This window comes from Mya arenaria, chromosome 8 (genome assembly GCF_026914265.1).
Source record: "Mya arenaria isolate MELC-2E11 chromosome 8, ASM2691426v1".
NCBI classification, from domain to species: Eukaryota; Metazoa; Mollusca; class Bivalvia; order Myida; family Myidae; genus Mya; species Mya arenaria.
In genome coordinates, this window is record NC_069129.1 from 39,961,752 (window position 1) to 39,981,098 (window position 19,347).

The 19,347-nt window shown below is 36.7% G+C and overlaps 1 protein-coding gene across 1 annotated transcript in view; it reads left to right on the top strand.

Annotated features, from left to right (window-relative positions):
• Nucleotides 1-628: 628 nt before the first annotated feature.
• The window catches only part of LOC128242675 (mucin-2-like), a 52,766-nt gene continuing 34,047 nt past the window's right edge, over nucleotides 629-19,347 (top strand). Inside the window, exons 1-31 of the mRNA XM_052959921.1 lie at nucleotides 629-694; nucleotides 2,247-2,273; nucleotides 3,122-3,676; nucleotides 3,922-3,963; nucleotides 4,220-4,435; nucleotides 4,943-5,140; nucleotides 5,747-5,896; nucleotides 6,333-6,362; nucleotides 6,658-6,795; nucleotides 7,047-7,178; nucleotides 7,544-7,570; nucleotides 7,910-8,027; nucleotides 8,419-8,561; nucleotides 8,846-8,960; nucleotides 9,293-9,432; nucleotides 10,020-10,293; nucleotides 10,713-10,951; nucleotides 11,115-11,229; nucleotides 11,507-11,643; nucleotides 11,899-12,030; nucleotides 12,366-12,480; nucleotides 12,757-12,947; nucleotides 13,153-13,267; nucleotides 13,532-13,716; nucleotides 14,590-14,681; nucleotides 15,684-15,906; nucleotides 16,207-16,321; nucleotides 16,914-17,079; nucleotides 17,676-17,760; nucleotides 18,407-18,521; nucleotides 18,746-18,987. Coding sequence (XP_052815881.1) covers nucleotides 637-694; nucleotides 2,247-2,273; nucleotides 3,122-3,676; nucleotides 3,922-3,963; nucleotides 4,220-4,435; nucleotides 4,943-5,140; nucleotides 5,747-5,896; nucleotides 6,333-6,362; nucleotides 6,658-6,795; nucleotides 7,047-7,178; nucleotides 7,544-7,570; nucleotides 7,910-8,027; nucleotides 8,419-8,561; nucleotides 8,846-8,960; nucleotides 9,293-9,432; nucleotides 10,020-10,293; nucleotides 10,713-10,951; nucleotides 11,115-11,229; nucleotides 11,507-11,643; nucleotides 11,899-12,030; nucleotides 12,366-12,480; nucleotides 12,757-12,947; nucleotides 13,153-13,267; nucleotides 13,532-13,716; nucleotides 14,590-14,681; nucleotides 15,684-15,906; nucleotides 16,207-16,321; nucleotides 16,914-17,079; nucleotides 17,676-17,760; nucleotides 18,407-18,521; nucleotides 18,746-18,987 — 4,630 coding nt within the window. The 5' untranslated portion in view covers nucleotides 629-636. The remainder of the gene's footprint in view (nucleotides 695-2,246; nucleotides 2,274-3,121; nucleotides 3,677-3,921; nucleotides 3,964-4,219; nucleotides 4,436-4,942; nucleotides 5,141-5,746; nucleotides 5,897-6,332; nucleotides 6,363-6,657; nucleotides 6,796-7,046; nucleotides 7,179-7,543; nucleotides 7,571-7,909; nucleotides 8,028-8,418; nucleotides 8,562-8,845; nucleotides 8,961-9,292; nucleotides 9,433-10,019; nucleotides 10,294-10,712; nucleotides 10,952-11,114; nucleotides 11,230-11,506; nucleotides 11,644-11,898; nucleotides 12,031-12,365; nucleotides 12,481-12,756; nucleotides 12,948-13,152; nucleotides 13,268-13,531; nucleotides 13,717-14,589; nucleotides 14,682-15,683; nucleotides 15,907-16,206; nucleotides 16,322-16,913; nucleotides 17,080-17,675; nucleotides 17,761-18,406; nucleotides 18,522-18,745; nucleotides 18,988-19,347) is intronic.

Sequence of the window (19,347 nt, forward strand, 5' to 3'; positions counted from 1 at the left end):
AGACCAGTACACATTGATTAATTTTATTCTTTTGCATATTAGTGAATCAATTGTTTTACCGTTATCACAACAACTACATGCTAACCTAGCTACCTCGTTATAATTTACGGAACTGCCTTTGAAATTAAACCTTGGAAACATGTCAAAATATAAAAACAACTTATATCAATATTTCATCGCCTCTGGTCAGGTCGTGCACCCTATTTTTGTTGTTGGTGTACGCTTCATAAATTGGGCCGTGACGTCATAATTGATGATCTGCTTAATTATAGGCTACAATAAGTCAATTCTAGTACCTGTATGACAAACTCATGTAACTTATTCCTACAATCTACGTCGTTCCCTTCGAATAAATTCGATTAACTTGTAAAGCATGAACTATATCCTGCACCAAAAGGTTACAGAGCTCATACCGAGAGTTCTGCACAATGAGTACAGACAATCAAACACTCCTAACAGAACATGGCGTTAATGCTAATGATAAGAAGCAGGACTGGCTTTGAACCTTATTGTACACCATGGCCCCTTTTTGGTGTCCTCAGATGACATCGGTAGGCGTATCTCGACGTCACTGGGACGTATTTAATAGCCTGCAGGGACCATCAAGCTACATTTCGACTTTCGACGACAAGGAATATGAAGCTACTTTCGGTAGCTTTCCTTGCCGCTCTTGCCATCCTGGCAAGGGCCTCAGGTACTAGTTCTTTATTTTTTACGATGAGATAATTGGGTTATTGCATGAAAAACGCATATGTGATCATATGTTTATATGTGTGCAAGCCAGATATGGGAAATGCCATTAAAAAGGATATGTTAAATATGCGTTGGACTATTATAGTGACTGCGGTAAAATAAATCGGTGACACACCGTTTAAATGTCACAGTTTATATAAATAGTTTAACGTAGTATACCTATTATACATATTTGTTGAAATTAGTTACAGATAAACTACTAGTATTTAATGACTTTGTAATCGGACATATTTTAATTCAATAACTAGAAATACGCGATGTTAAGCATATATGAATTTATACAATTAAAATATATTTTAGTTTCATTCTTTTTCATTTGAATATTTCTTTAGAACTTCTATTAGTTTGACCTTATCTTTAATTTAATCAAATCGGACTGGTACATCTTATACGTTTTGTTCTATTCTAATTGTGATGTGGACTTGTGTGCGGTCACTGTGTACTAATTATTTCCAATAATCAACTTGCAGATAATTGTCTGACACAGATGCATGTTAGCATTGCCTTGTCTTATCTCTTCTAGACTCTTATCTAAGATTACAGTCATGAATTTGACCTTAGGTCGTCCCAATATAGTGTCCCAAGATAGCTCGTGTCTTGCCTGCCATATGCGACCTTAAGGTTTTGCAACTAATGGTGTCTTATCGGTATTATCTTACGCATATACAAAAAAAAACGTGCATAACATCATGTGATACCAATCCCTTAAGCATATAGTTCGCCTTTAAATGGAGTTAAACAATGTTTCTCTTATACTTCGTAATTCTGAATGATTAGTTGGGTGTAACCTATAATCGATTTACTCTTCACAATGGAGATTTCGAAGGAAATTGCAGACAGTTTCCTTATCGATATTTAATATGGAATTTATTGGTTATTTAGCGCTGATGTTCAATAGATAAGTAACGAATTGTGCTCTTGTACAATGTTACATTTACTGTAAGATGCTATTGTACTTTAATTTATTACATTTTTTCTAACAAATTAAGATGACTCAAAAACCTGGCCAATAAAATCGGACATCCTACTAAGTCTGGCTTTGAGTTTGACTTTGCTATGAATTTGCAATCATTTATGCAATAATCCAACATTGTTTTTTTCATATAAATAACTTTACTTCTAAACGCATTCAAGAATAAACCAGAATGCTTTGAAAATAAACAAGAACAGACTTAGTAAGCATAACAGAATGTGATAATAAAACACTGTTTGGGGCCATTTTTTAAATAATTTATCTTTAAGAATAGTTTTTAATTAAATTAACTTGGTAGTTTTTTGACATTTGTGCAAAAATAAAATGTTTTATCATTGGGAATGCACAATAAAGAACACCGCTAGCTTTCCTGATTCTTAATTTTTTCATATTTATAAATATTTATATAAATTTTCAATATACATATGTTGTCACTGTGTTGTATAAATTGAGATGTACTTTAAAATACTTTACATGAATGATTCTTCAAGTTATTTAATAGCACTCCTTTATATTACAGCGAAAAAGAGACAGACAACACATACAGGTGGGAAGCTCAAAGCATTAAATTCTATCAGTTTAGTCTGTTTAGATGAATACATATTATACTGTTGTTGTTGTTTTTTTAAAAGAAAATACATAGAAATGTTGATATAAATTAAAAGTTCAAAACAAATGCAGTAGAACTTGATATTTTTCCTATGATTACCTAATATAATTCAATGTTTATCATCAGCCGATGTACATGTTATTGGAACTGAAAAAAAGGAGCAAGAATTACTCAAAACAATGAACTAAGTCATCGAAATTAGTCTTTTGGATGAACACGCCCTATACTACTGTTTGGCCTTACTTTTTTAAACAAGCCTTGCTGTATAAACCTGAATTTGAGCAAGCCAAGAAAGCATTTTACCAGTGCAGGGATTGCTGGCTTGTGCTAATTTTGACTACAGTGAACCAGTATATTTTTCATAAAGCAATAAGAAACAACACAGTCAAACAATGAACTATGAAATGAAACCAACACTACACACATATAAACACATTTACTAGCATTGAGGCCCATTTAAGTGAGCTTATATTTTGTTTAAGCCATAAAATATAAAAAGCAAAAACAACATACATACATAATATATACTGTATATATGTTAATCTTTATAAACCTAGTCTTGAGACACCTTATTTTATCCTTGTTTCCATGTGTGTTTTATCTTTGCTATGAATGTCAATTGAATCCTGATGCTAAACATTGAATGAAATTGATTTATGCCTTATGCAAAGGCATGATAAGGACAAAAAAGAAAGATAATTGTTTTTACTGATTGTTAGACATTTTATGTCAAGTTGCATGTGTCTAAGTACTATCAAAATATTACGATTTTTTTTTTCTTATAGCATGCATTCCACAGGACATTGTTTACATGGTGGACTCTTCAAGTTATGTTGGAACAAACAATTTTCTGCAAGAACTAAGTTTTATTAAAAATAACCTAAGATACTATAATCTTAGCCCACAATGTACCCGCATCAGCGTGGTGACATATAGCTCTGGGGTGTACAATCAGTTCTACTTGAACCAATATCACTCCCAACAAGAGCTTTACAATGCCATTGATGCGATCCAGTACAAAGCTGGCGGTACAAATACCGGCAATGTGATCAACTGGGTGAACAGCAACTCCTTCACCGCTGCAAATGGTGGGCGAGTCGGTGTGCCCCACTATGCTGTCTGGGTTGGTGGAAGCTCGGGAGCGAATCCTTCCCAGACCGTTGAAGCTGCAGCCACTGCTCGCAATGCTGGGATGATGTTTTTCTCAGTCGGGGTTGGTAATGGTGTCAACAACGGCGAACTACGCGGCATGACTGGCAGTGCCAAGAACATGTTCCAGTCCCAGAACTTCAACTCCCTTAGCACCATCGCGGAACCTCTAGCTATTAGACTTAATGGAGGCATGCATTTATTTTACCTCATTTATAGTTTAATTATGAGTATGCCAAATTTACATAGACATAGCCGATTTATGTTGTGGTCTTTCTTTATCTAAATCATTTGAAAAAAAGAGAATGACAATGTATTTTCTATAATGTATGAACCAATTATAAATGATAATTTTCTTAACAAAACTAATTTGTCCGATGTCGAAAAAGTCATTGCACTGAATAAAAGATTTACAGTAATTCTTTCTCATCAACAGCTGTTGCCCCAGTTGCTGGACAAGTCATGGGATCACCAAGCAGTGAGTAAAAACTTCAACTTGATCATTTTGAATTTTTTATCTCTAGGTTTGAGCATTGCTGAGGGTGAATATTGTTTATGTTGATTTACATTCAATAGTCAATAATCAACTTGATCTGGTACTTATCTTGTTTGAATACCTTTTTTCATGTAACCAATGTAATCTGTGTACCTGTATAAAGCTATGTATTACTTGTGACTGTAGCTTTTGGGCTTGTGGGCTTTGGCTAATTTATACCTATGCAATCCCTACACAGCATGTATGCAGCAAGCCGACATTGCCTTCCTGGTTGATGGATCTGGCAGCATTGGTTCAACCAACTTCCTTAAGCTTGAGAACTTTGTGAAGGACGTGGTGGGCAAGCTCGACGTTGGAGCGAACAAGGTCCATGTGAGCGTGACCCAGTTCTCCAACTACCCGAAACAGGAATTCCCTCTTAACATGTACAACACGCGACCAGACGTCATGTCAGGTCAGTGACAACTGCTGTTGTAGCTCACTAGTTTATCTGTTGTTTTTTAAAGAAAAGAGTGGTAGTATAGTGTTGTCATTGATTAGCTGACAGTTGAGTTATTGTCAATAAATTTCGTCAATTATAAAAAAATCACATTCAAGATATTCACAAGAAACTTAATAAACATGTTTCGTTAGACAAGTCACTTTTGTAGTAAGGCCCTTAGCTGGGGCTTCATTATTTACTTAACATTGCCCCCTTGACAAAATACCACACATCAATGACTTTTGGTGCCTTTTTGCAATTCTATTTTATTTGTCTATTCAGAACTGATATGAGGCTATTAGCTGGCAAAATTTGTTCAACACTCTTTAAATGAATTTGAAGGACATAAGCTGGCAAGGCATATACACACATAGAATATTGAAACTTGATGTTTAATGTATTATTAATGCATTTTCATCCTTGTTATCATTTATCTCTTGGTAAAAAACTTCTTTTTCACCAAAACACTTTATTTCTCAGGCATTGACCAAATCCACTACATGGGAGGAGGCACAAACACAGCTGATGGAATCAAATATCTTCGGGAACATGTGTTCGCTACCTCCGAAGGAGCAAGACCAAACGTACCTCGTATTGCCGTCGTGATAACAGACGGACGCAGCTCCAACAGCGCCGCTACAGCTTCCGAGTCAGACAAGGCCAGACAGAATAACATTGGTACAATATTTATTATAGGAATATGCTGACTTGGAAAATAATCATCAAAATAAATGGAAGTATGTCTAAGATAAACAGTTATAATGAACAATAACTATACTATATGACAGACACCTGAAAACTTGATAGATAAGTGTTTGGAAAAACAAACAAATATTCCTCCAGCGTTTGGAGTCATAATTTTTATGCGCCAAATAAACATAAGCATCTTATCAAAATACTACAGAAACACATATATTTTTATCATAAATGGTGTTGGTATCATAAAAAATAACAAATATAATATAATTTTGATATATACTTAGTGTAATAACTCTTAAATGACATCATAAATGGAAAGCGTCTGATTGTGTAAGCCTTATATAGTGATGTTTTATGTGTTAAGTGATATCAGTCATCCAAAAAGTACCGGTAGTCATTTTATAAATGTAATATTGCACATATACCTAATATATATATACCTCTCTCTCTCTCTCTCTCTCTCTCTCTCTCTCTCTCTCTCTCTCTCTCTATATATATATATATATATATATATATATATATATATATATATATATATATATATATATATATATATATATATATATATTCCCCAACCCCCTTCAGGTCTGCTGGCTGTTGGTGTTGGTGGCGGTGTGGACATCAACGAGCTCCACAGCATTGCTGACGACCCGGACAACGCTAACACCTTCACTGTATCTAACTTTGACCAGCTTGACAGCATCGTCACTCAGATTATCCAGCGTGCATGCAATGGTAGGAAATGAAGATTTCTATTACACTTTATTTAAGGTCTGAAAATATTTTTTTAATAGAAAATACTATCATTGTACTGTGTTTGCATTCCGGTAACACATTTAAAATGTCATTACAAATATATTTAAATGATAATGTTTTCTTGGGACCCATTTTTTGCATTGTGTTCAATTGTAAAAATGATTAAATCTGAAATACAAATATGATGATTTAAATTCTTCAGATTTTGATCTATAGAATGATGATTTTTTCCCCCACAAATGTATCATGAACGATAAAGACCACTTCTATTCCCTTAAAATTAGGGCTTAAGTTCAGTTTTATCCAGAAGCGGATGAATGTGTACACAGATTAATAAAACTCATGAAACATTCATATAATAAAGCATTGATCAAGTTTTTTGTAATATATCTGCATAACTGCTTTATATTTACAGTGCGGTCAACTGCTCCACCAGCCACCTCAGGTAAGCAAAGCAGTCTATACTTGTAAACTTTGCATGCTTTATGTTTAGATATTAGATTTAAGTTCAAAGTAACAAACAACTTGTTTAATTTTTTACTTGTTTTTTTAAAGATATACCTAGATGATTTTGAACTTGTAATAAAACAGGTTCTGTAACTTACTTTGAGATGTTTGTCATTGTTATACTTTCCAATCTTGTTTCTTCATGTTTTTATTTTACATTTTACATTTTTTTTTAACGGCTCTCATACAAACAGTATCTAATTTTTCTGTGTGTTTTCTTTTTGTCCTCTCAGCTTCCATGGTAACGCACCCCGTAGACCCGTGCCAGGACAGTCTCAGCAACTGTGACAAGTTTGACAAATCCGTCTGCTCTGGAACATACTTTCTCTGGGCAAAGGATAATTGCCAAAGATTCTGTGGCTTCTGTGTCCGTAAGTTTTGATTTTGTCTTCGTGCTTTCAGAACTTGTTCACCTACATAAGCCGAGGTTGATTTCATGGTTGAATATGGTAAGGAAGTCAACAAGTGCTTTTTCTTTACTTTATCTGTTTTTCTGGACAGAATAAGACACTCTTGCATCACATTGTGCCAACAAGATTGATTATTAGAATTTTGTTATAATTTGTTGTGCTATTTCTGTGTAAAGAAGTGTTTAAATTTAACAACCCTGTGTCTTATCCAGCAACTTACACGGAACCTCCACCGCCATGTGTAGATGCACTATCCAACTGTAACCAGTACAGCCCATCCTCATGTGTTGGCAACTACACAACATGGGCACATGATAACTGCCGCAAATTCTGTGGTTACTGCGGTAAGTGACCACAAACTTCCCAAATTTACTCGTATAGAGAGTTTTGTTGTCTCCTTTTTAGCCATATCATGGGTTGTGGCCAAAGTGTAAATGTACGGGAATCATATATTTTAATCATTTTACTCAAGGTTGAATTTAATATTACTTACAAAATTACTTTTCTTTTGGCCATAATACATACATTGGATAGGAGCATTTTAATTTTATTAGAATTTATGTTAATCAATGAAAGAACTGTAATGTTTTACGTGTTTTATTGGTATAAAATAATGTAATTTGCTTGAATTTGGATCTAAGAATGAAACTGTATGCTAGGTTCTTTGTAAAAGATGCATTAGATTGACATGTCATGTTTTGTATTTCAGATGCTACTCAGCAGTCTGTTGGATATTGTAAGTTTTGATCATTTTAGCTAGCTTATCTTTCAAACAAAGAAATTATTGAAGAAGTCATGGCAAAAATGATGTAAGCCTAACCTGATAATTATAAAAAGGCTAGCTTGAAACTTTATCCACACGTTAACATTGCCAATTTGTGAAGCAGATATGTGACAGGTCCTATCTGTCTTATTTTGGTTAATCTTTGTTAATTTACACGAAGTCTTCTGAACATATTTTCACTTATCTTTTCACTTATGGAAGTAAATAATTGAGCTATTATAGAGATGACCAAAACAATGCCACAAACATTTAATATCAATTTAAAAGTAAACCATCTCCTTTATATTCCAGATGGCAAGTGTTTTTACAAGAACAAGGCTTATGAGGTCGGAGCGACCTGGGACGATGGCTGCGATTACCAGTGTACCTGCCAAGATGGAGCCACAGGAAAATACCAGTGCTACAACAAGTAAGTTACATTGTTGCAATATTTTGTGTTGAGTTGAGTGTAAAATTGATAATAATAAGTCTGCCTGCCAGAATGGCTCCACCGAAACTATCCGTGCTTAAACAAGTAATGCATATCATTTGATTTGAGTAGTGTGTATTCTTGGATTTGAAATTGAATTAGGTCGGTATTTGTTTTACAAGAAAGGAGAGAAGATTGCCTTATGAGTTGAAGTGTTTGTTGCATTTGTTAGATGTGTTTTTTATATCAAAGGTTCTTTTTAGCACTGTCATACATTGCTCAGTTAGTGAAGGAACAATCTCATGGCTCCGAGCTAAATTAAAAAAAATTATAATTAGAACTAGAAACAAAAACTAAATCTCTGATACATGTTCAATGTATATCCCTGTAGATGCCCAGTGTACTACAACCTTCCCTCCCAGTGTACCCTTGTAAAAAGTGAAACTGAATGTTGTCTGCAACCCGTGTGCGACTTCAGCCCACAAATCTCCTCTTTCGAGACAACTAGCCCGGGAAAGACTGTCGACGGAATTTGTAAGTGTACCACAACTTTAAATATGGTTATAGATGTAATGTGAGATAGAGTAAGTTCTTCAATCAAAGATATGGGTTTAATGGCTCACAAAGGATCCCTTTTTATGCAGTTTTATCTAGTAATAAGTTTATTCCTTGAAAGAAGGTCAAAACCCTAACATATTTGAATGTGACATTGTACATTTTTGCATTAACTGTTTGTATGTATGAGTATAATGGTCACCAAAACCGTTACTTATCCTAATGACATTGTTGCATTAACCGTCAGCTTATATTCCCTCTAGCTGTGTGTGAGTACCATGGCCACCTCTACTACCAGGGCCAGACCTGGACGGACGGCTGCCAGTACACATGTGCCTGCTCAGATGCTACACGCGGACTTTACAAGTGCCAAACTATGTATGTTCATATAGGAGTCAGCTTTCTTATGTGTTCTGTATATAATAGCACAGCCATTTTAAAACTCCTCTTTAGGACCTTGCAAAATTTGCGGATGCCCTTTAGTAATTACTCTGTCTTTTCATTTGTCTGTTTATGTGTTTGTCAGTAATTTTTGTGAAAACAAGTAGATACATCAATGATAGTCACTAAGCATAAGTAATATAACTTTCTTTACTTGTTTTATAAAATAAATAATATTTAAACTAAGGCCTGTCTTAGGATAAAAATAAATATTTTATTTCTGGCTTTCTTTACCCACGTTCACCAGAATCTCCCATTGTCTCCACCAGGTGCCCTACATACAACAACCTGCCAAGCTACTGTCATTTGGAGCAGAAGGCCGGACAATGTTGCAGCAAGCCCGTATGTGAGTTCAAGACCCAATCTGGCAGCTTTTCTGGCAGTGGAACAATCAGTGGACACGGAACTGGTAGGTCAAGTCAGATATTTGTTTTTTGTTTGGAAGTATTGTAGCAAGCTAGAGATGTATGTCATAAATCAGGCTGTATTTATTGTGGGGCAGGAAGTTCATATGTGAATATTAACCCAGATTATCGGCTTCTTATAGGAATCATCATTGGACATGGAATTAATATACTAGGTCGCTAGTCTAGTTATAGTTCATGTCAGGCTATATTTTTTGTGGGGCAGCAAGCCAGTGCCCAGACTGGCATGTTCTCTGACATCAGAACCAACAGTAGACATGGTACTGTTAAGTTATGTTATACTTACAGCCAGACTTGTAGGAGATTATGAGTGAGGAGGTTGGGGGAGGGAATTGCTATAGCAAGCCCATATGTGGGTCATATACACAGACAGGTTGCTTCTCTGGCATTTGACCCATCAGCAGACTTATTTCCATAATGGTAGGTCAAGTCAGTTGTCATGTCATCAGTCAAGTCAGTTGTCATGTAAGTCAAGCCAACCCCTGTCATTTATTAAAGCACAACACATAGAAGAGTCAGTTTTCATGAAATTATGAGTTCATTCACTGAATACTAGAATCTGTACATCCAGGACTCGTCCCTACTGCACCATCTGCATGTGTTGACGCCCTCCCAGACTGCAATCGCTACGGCGCTTCTTCATGCACAAGCTTCAGGCCCTGGGCCATGGACAACTGCAGGAAGACATGCAAACTTTGTGATGAGACTGCGCCAAACCCCGGGCCCACCGATGTGTGTATCTACAATGGACAGGGCTTTAAACAGGGCCAGTCATGGAAAATCAGCTGTGATACGACTTGCACCTGTGAGAATGCGGTATTCGGATACTACAGATGTATGAACTCGTAAGTCATGTGCTCAATAACATGATTGCCTACAGACCCAGAAGTATTGATTTTGAATCCTGCTGCCCACGGAGACTTGATCTTTTTATTCTCCTTGTTTTTTTCATGTTCTTTATTATTCATAGAGCTTATTTCTTTCCTAACTCACTTACTAATTAATGCTTTTCAAAAGCATTACAATAATGTATTTATTGTGCTCTCATCTATCAGCATTTTCATTTCAACTTTATGTCAGGAGTTTAATACCTATCTATCATTCAGGAGGTTTTGGGTATGAATCTAATTTGGATGACATCTTCATGGCCTCTCAAAAATGACACCAGTACTGGATTCTACTCAAGAAATGAACCAGCTTATAGCTGATTTCACTTGGATCTAAGATAAATTAGTATGATACCTACCATTTTGTACATTTCTAGTTGCCCTGAGTACACAAACATCCCCAGCACATGCCAGGAAGTAAAGAAAGCAGGCGACTGCTGCACAAAGATTGAGTGTCAACCGGGCACAGGAACATTCCTGTCCTCCACTGGAAACCTGCAGACGATCGGCGGGGGTGGTCTTATTGAGGTTCCCGGCCAGGTGACCCCAACCCTCCCATCCGGAGCCATCCCCTCTCCCGGAACTGGTGGCACCGGCGGCGTCGCTCCCTCGCTCAGTATGTTAAGTTGTTGTTTATGTTGTATAACTAAGGTTAAACTATGTTTAAAGTCCATTCAAATCATAGAATGTTGTAGCTAATAAAGTCATGGAAATTCAGCAATACTTTACATCATAAGTGATTGTATTTCATTCAATTTCATGATGTTTTTTTTCTCCAGAGGGTTGTCTGTACAAGGGAAATGTATACATCGAAGGCCAGACCTGGGATGATGGGTGCCAGTACTCCTGCACCTGTGATGATGCCACACACGGACTTTACACATGCAGACAGAAGTAGGATTTTAGCTTATCACGTTGTCAAAGTTAAATTTGAAGGGCCGTAACTTAAAAAAATATTTTGATACTGAAATGAAACTTGGAATACATTAGTGTCCCATGACAGTAGTCTGATGAAAAGCAAGTCCCATAACTGGACTTCTTGTTTGCGTCTCCTTTGAGGAATTTGGTATTCCATAGTCCTACAAATATGTACCTCAATTTAGTATTTCAAAAACTATTATACCTTTTTTTATGAGGCATGCATTCTAACAAGAGATATACTCATTATCAGGTGCCCCCAGTTCAATAACATCCCATCTGAGTGTCACCTGGAGGTTGACCCTGCTGATCCCTGCTGCCAGGTGCCCAAATGTCAGTTTACTGGTACCCCAACTCCTGTCATTCCTTCATACAATCCCAGCATCACAGGTATGTCTTGGAATCCTTAGGAGAAAAATGTACAACCTGAGAACAAGCTCACAAATTTTACATCATTAAAAAGCAATCCATTGATACAAATTGATTCAGCTTTTCGACATTGTATTTAGTTTAGGTGAAGTATATACAGATTGCTAAAAAATCACTTTTTAGACAGTGGATAATTATTTAAAAAAACAACAACTTCAAATAGCAGTATTAAAGCAACATCTTTAATTTGTATTAATAGTTCACCTGTGTTTACAGGCCACAATGTTGTTGAGCCCCCCAGCCCTGGTGAGCTTTACCATGGATCAGTGACTCCAAATGTGGTGGTTTTCACCATCCCAGGAGGCGTTTCTGCTCCCACAGCTCAGACTAACATCACTGGAGGAATCGGTAAAGATTATCTGTCTTTGGTCATTTGTTCTTGAACTTTCATTCCATCAGGTGTCTGCCTCATACACACCTAGGGAATGTTTTCTTTGACTCTAACAAAGTACTGCTTTCTTCCGAGGAAACAGATTCGAGAGCAATTCATATCAGAATAAAACTATAATAGATAAGTGGGAATTAAACCATGTTGTGCCTATAATTACACATCTGTTGTGTTTTTATGGGTAGGCTACTGTTAGTCACCAATAACACTCATTTTGTATATTGAACATGAAATTGTTCTTTGTTGAATCTTATTTAGCCCCAAACTTCACATTCATATCTCTCTATACTTGCAGGTTATTGTGAGTACAAAGGTCACCGCTACCAGCAAGCAGAGACATGGGAAGATGGCTGCATCTACAACTGTGTCTGCGAAGACTCCACCATTGGCTTCTACAGATGCAGAGACAAGTAAGTACTGTAGATTGACTGTGTCCGCGTTAGGCGGTTGGGCACTTAATTCACATACTTTATATAGTGGAAACTAGGGGGCACTTGAAACGGCCTGATTGGGCAGGTTGCCCATTAAAACAGGTGGCTCTTCAACCAGGATTGACTGTATCTTAAATGTTGAACGTAAATCTGTTTTTTTGTGCTGGTGGTTGTGTATTTATCATCGTGAGAAATACTCAAAAGTTTGAATCCAAAAAATTCACAGTACTTACACAAGATCTGCTGTTGTTGCAGATGTGCGAAATTCCCTCCCCTTCCGGCAGCATGTCACATGATCCCAGACCCGAGCAATGCGTGCTGCCAGATCCCCAAGTGTGACTTCACAGGCGTTGTCACATCCATGACGAACGCAGTCACCCAGCCTTCCTTCACCAACCCACCTCAGCCAACACAGGCACCACAGATCTTCACCACATCCGCTCCTAGTGCGTACCTGTTTTCCGTTTCATAATGTCTCTAATTCAAAACAAGGTCTTGTTGTTACTTGATGTTTTTTTCATTACCATAAGTGGTGGATTCATGCATTATTATTGGACTCTTTGGAAGTAGGGTTCATAAAACAAATGGTATCACTGTGCAGTCTTATTGTTAATATACTATTCTTATTGCGTCCATTCTGTGCACATTCAGAGATGTGCATATACAAGGGAATGCAGTACAGTGAAGGTCAACAGTGGTTTGACGGCTGTGACTTCAAGTGTACCTGCGTCAACGCCATGGTTGGATACCACCAGTGTAGCCCTAGGTATGTTTGTAACATTGAGTTGTCTTTATAAATTGAAAATTGTGGAATACCGGTACTTACATGGTTTGGAAGCACATGTATTTCTTGTACAAATCGATCAGGTTGAGAATTTCAAAACTAGCGCTATATCATTGTTGGCAGATGATTAAATATCTGTGACACAAATTTAAAATCTTGTGAAATTGGCCAATAACAATTAAGTATACCTTGCAATTTAAAAACAATCTGCAGCATTAGAAACTTTACCTAACCTCTCTATTCCAGGTGCCCCCAGTTCTTCAACGTTCCTGCTGGATGCACAGAGGTGCCCGACCCCAATGACCCAGCCTGCTGCAAGGTACCCCAGTGCATACCTACTCCACCTCCAGGTGCTACTATGGACCCCCACAACATCCCAACCATCTCTCCTGGAACATTCGTCGGCCAACCCAACACTACCTCATTCATAGGTGTGTGACGTGTGTTTGCATTTTATTAAGATGACCGATGTACAAATAACCTTGTCATGTCATCGAGCTATTTGCACTAATGTTAAATTTGCATGCCGGGTGTCCCCATATATGTAAAATAATTGGGCGGTAATGAGCAATAACTGAGTAGGATATGAAGCTATATGTTTTAGAATCTTTCAAGACCTTAAAAGCTTGATTGAAATACATTTCCCTGTATAATTCTCAGCATACAAAACCCTTTCAAGCACCACAATTCCTGCCAAAATAATATGGGATCACAAGGCATCCAATATGTACTTAGTTGTAAATCAGATTCCTATCCATTTAGATAACTATAAGAAATGTACATGATACAGCAGGTACAGAACCACACTTAGATTGATGTTTATTCAGGATAAAGTTAAAATACACTCACTATACACTTCAGAATACACCATACAGTAGATTCAATGTTTAGTTTAAAACATAGTTTTAAAGTACATTAAAAAATATCACAGAAACTTATCATAACATTTTTTGTGTGAATTTTTGTAATCATATCATTATACAGTTTTGTGGCATTCATTGACAGTAGTGTGAGGTACTTTGCACTTGAATTTAAGCTTTACTGTTTTTCGGAGTTTATGTATTGTCAAAGCCTTGGCATTATTGTTGGCTTGCAAATTTGTTAACCTTGCTTTTGACTCAAAAAAAGTTTATGGCAGTCAAATGAAATTTGACACAGATATTGCCAGGGACATTATAAAAATGTACTGAGAGTCTTTAGTTATTGTTCAGTTAACAACAGATGAGTGTTCATGTTGACTAACGAGTATTCTTGTTATTTGAATGCTTTTATCATTTTAACATATTTTGTTGTGTACATTTCAGGATTCTGTACATACAAGGGTCGCCAGTACCAGGGAGGAGCAACATGGGACGATGGCTGTGACTACACCTGTCTCTGTGAAGATGCTTCATCTGTGAGTTGGCAGTTTTATTGGAAAACCATTAGCAACTCTTCTGATAAAAGTGGTTCAGCAAAGAGTAGTGTTGCCCAAAAGAGATAAAATATATATGGGACCATATTCACAGCATTCAAGACTCATAACTGCTTATATTAATTTTGTTCTCAAATTGCTCTTACAAGCGCAAGAATGGTAATAATTGTTACAAATAACCTGCTCTTCTATAAGGCATACAAACAGAAACACCTCTTTTGTCATGAATAATAACATTAAAGATATTTTGATAAATTTAAGATTTATTTTTCTGTGCCTGAGTGTCAAACTCAGACTCAGGACAATTGTAAGTGTACCTGCTTCTAAAAGTCTCATTTGTATCAGACTTTTATCTTCTTATTGTAAGTGTAATTGTTCATCTACATTATGGCAGTGCATGATTTGAATTACAGGGATATCATAATCTTGAAAATTAATATAATAGATAAAGGTGTTATATTTCATCAAATGAGCTTCCACAGGAAGGTAACATGCAATTTGAACCTCTAAAATATGGATTCTAAGCCTCTTCAAACATATTGTGATTAGATAAAACCAAGAATAAAAATTGGCAAAACAACATTCAAAACTGAAGCAGATGTGTTATGGTATATTCTTCCTTCAGGGCTGTAACTCCTGCACAGACCGTTGCCCTGGCTACCTGTAGTCAATGCATTATGGTATATGCTTCCTTCAGGTCTGTAACTCCTGCACAGACCGTTGCCCCGGCTACCTGTAGTCAATGCATTATGGTATATTCCTCTTTAAGGGCCGTTACTCATGCACAGACCGTTGCCCTGGCTACCTGTAGTGAATGCATTATGGTATATTCCTCTTTAAGGGCTGTTACTCATGCACAGACCATTGCCCCAGCTACCTGTAGTGAATGCATTATGGTATATTCCTCTTTTAGGGCTGTAACTCCTGTACAGACTGTCTTCTCAGCTACCTGTAGTCAATGCATTATGGTACATTTCAATTCAGGGCCGTTACTCATGCACAGACCGTTGCCCAAGCTATGGAGCCCTGCCACCCCAGTGTAAGATGGTACCAGACTTCACCAACCCTTGCTGCCAGAAGCCCACTTGTGATTTTTCTGGGTCGTTCACAGACATTACGGGCACCCTGACACCAGTACCAAACCCTGGTGGCCCCACCCTCGTACCGAATCCCAACCCCAACCCTGTGACTAATGCACCTACACCCAGTAAGTAAATCATGCCATATTTCCTTAGAATAAGCATTTGTAACATATGCACATTGAAATTTAATAGCTATTGTTATGGGATCTTGTTAGTATTTATTAATAGGTTACAACACATCTTCGAATATGTTTTTTCTTATTTAGTTGTTTCTGATCAGCAAACGATAATTGAGTGATGGATACCTTTTCATTTTACGAGTTTTTGTGGTAAGGTCAGCTATGCTCAGCCAGAACCAGATCCATTAATACGATCATATGAAGCAAATTAGAAATAAGTAAAAAAAAGTTGTTGTTTTTTTAAAGGGTACTGTGTGTACAAGGCCGCTATGTACAGCCAGGGCCAGAGCTGGAATGATGGATGTGACTACAGATGCCGATGTGACGATTCTAGCAAGGGCCTCTATGTCTGCAATGACAGGTATACCACATGATGCCTCCTGATTATATGTCTAGAAGACCTAGTGGTTTGTACAAATAGATAAATTATTGGAAAAATATCCTTAAAATAAATAACAAATAGTTCATCATTCATCTGCTATTGTTGAAAATATGGATTGGTTTGAGGCAGTTTAAATGAATTTGAATTATACTTTGATGTAACACTCAAAACAAAGTGTCTAAGAGTAAGATATTCACATGAAAATCATCACACATGATATGCTACTGTATGCAAATGTGAAGCAGGACCCATACCTCAGGCTAAAAAAGAATCGTCTAGTTTTGTCTGATGGACAACTTGGAAATTAGCAAGTTCCAAACAGCGTTAACTGACATCGTTTAAAGATATTTTTACTTTTGGATATGAAATCAAGTGAAGATGAGATGATATAAACGAATTTTTTTTAAATAGTGGTATAGCTGAAATCCAGCAGTTTTTCGTAGGTGGTGACAGATTTCTTCTGTGCTCATCAAGGGAGAACACTGCATAGGAGATCGAAAAATCAGATGAGTCTGCCGTGTTTGTTTTTCTCCTTCATGACAAAAACATCAGGAAGTTCACTGTATTCCAGGTGCCCATCGTACCCGAACATCCCATCCCAGTGTCACATGATTACTGACCCCAACGACTCCTGCTGCCGCATGCCAACATGTGACTTCACACCAACTTCTGGAGGAATAAACGGATCTGGGCCCACTTTGGCTCCTAACCCTAACCCTACTATGGTTCCAACTAAGGTAAGTGTGTGTTAGGTTTCAGAGGGTTATTCTCTGTTTGGGGGTGGGGTACAGGGGTGGGGTACAGGGGCCATTTTATAACGGGAGCAACTAAAGTTAAAGGTTAATGTTTTCTTGAAATTCAACAATTTTCTTAACTGTTTTATTCCAGTGGAAAACAATGTTATACATTATTATATAATTACAATAGTTTCTAAAAGAACATGCCATTATAAAACTTTAGATTTTTCGAGAATTGTAACAATTGTGAAGTTTTCACTTAAATTAAAATAGTTTAATGCTGAGTTCTTTTAATTTAGGGAAAACTAGTTTGTGAACTCCTCTAATTTATGATATTAATAAAAAAAAATCCCTACCTTGGAAATTAAACAGCACCTGTTGTATATAAGGAAAACCCTGCATTTTGTCCTCTGTGTCCATTCGAAGAGTTGGATAAGTGATTTTAAGCACCATGTTTAGAAATATATTTTTTTTCTATAGGTATTTTTCTGATAGTTAGATTTAAGACTCATAAGTAAACCCAAAGCTTCAGCCATATAATTGTAGGAATGGTGGACTATTTTTTCAATTATAAAGCTTTTCTTGGACAATTCCAGGTTCCAGGGGTGATCATTGGCCATGCCAACACTCCCGCCCCAACCCCAGGCCCTGATGGAAGCACCCAGGCACCAATGCCTCTGAGTGAGTTACTTCTATATTGTCTTGAAATATTTGAAATGTTTTAACTGTTTACTTTATGAAATATGGCCTGGTATTATAGTACACTCAGAATTCCTTGGATCATGCTTGCTTGGTTTCGATTTTCTAGTTCTCAATTTTTAAACAAAGGAAAACATTTTTAGAAGGGGATGGTCTTATGCATGCACCCTAATGAAAAAAAAACAGAAGATTTTCTTGGCTCAATCATGTAAAAATAAAAACTGAATATTACAAACACACTTTTTAGGGCCTTGAAAAAATGCTATATACCCGGTAGCGTATATATTGTAACTGAAATCGGTCTGGCTTGATCAAAATCGGTCCATACCGGCAAATTACCGGTTTTTAGAAGCCCTGCAGTAGACATTTCACATCCAATTTCAGTTAAAATAAAGATAAATAAATCAACTTAAAAACTTTTTTATCTAGTGTAATTTTTGACATTTAATTTAGGTGTAAAATGATATTCAGCAAGCAATATTTTTCAAATGAAACCAACCTAATTGGTGGTCGCCAGGCATCAAAATTAGGTTTATTGTCAATGTCTTAAATGACAAATTTATTGGTACATAAGATGTCTGAAGTAATGTTTTTTCAGAACTCACTAGTTTCTCTTTTCCATGAACAGCCTACTGTGAGTACAAGGGGTCTCAGTATGCCCAGGGTGCCGTATGGGACGATGGATGTGATTACACTTGCCGATGTGTCGATGCCACCATGGGCAAATACCAATGTGACGAGAAGTGAGAATGCTTTTCTTAGTCTTTTAAAAAAAGATTTGGCCATTTTCATAATGAAAAAGAATGAGTATTAAACTTTATGCGAGCTTTATTACTAGTATATATTTGTTTGATTTATTTTTTCTCGGTATTGTTAGTTGGCTGAAATGGATTTGATTTTCTTTGAGTTTTTATTTCTTGTAAAATAATGGGATTTCTTGTAAAATTGCTGCATTCTTCTCTCACAGATGCCCGAAGTACTCGAGCATTCCGGCCCAGTGTCACATGATGAAGGATGCTGCGAAACCATGCTGCTTCAAGCCCGTCTGTGACTTCACAGGCACCAGTGGGGGGATTACAGGCCAGGCCACCACCATCGCGCCGAACCCGATGAATACACTTGTACCCAACCCGAACCCCAATCCCAACCCGAATCCAAACCCAAATCCAAACCCAAACCCGAATCCTACACTGGCGCCACTACCTAAAGGTTAGTACTTTAAACTTGTTATTTCCCTTTCATTAATCATGGTAGACACCATTATTAAAGAAGAAGTATTTTATTGTACAAAGTGTATAAGTGTATGATATATCAAGTTTTTTACATTTTACAACATTTTTACTCAGAAAAAAACAATGAACAATTATATGGTTTAAAAATTATTATTTTTTGTCTGTCTTTGCGAAGTTAGTTGGCTGGGGGGGGGGGGATTTTGTCCTTTACACAATAACATGTAACCTAAACACTATACAATGATTACACAAAAAAGGTTATCCTGCTTTTCAGTATGTTTTTGTTGAAGAATTGGTACAAATATGATAAAATGCAAACAAATATGATTATGTGTAA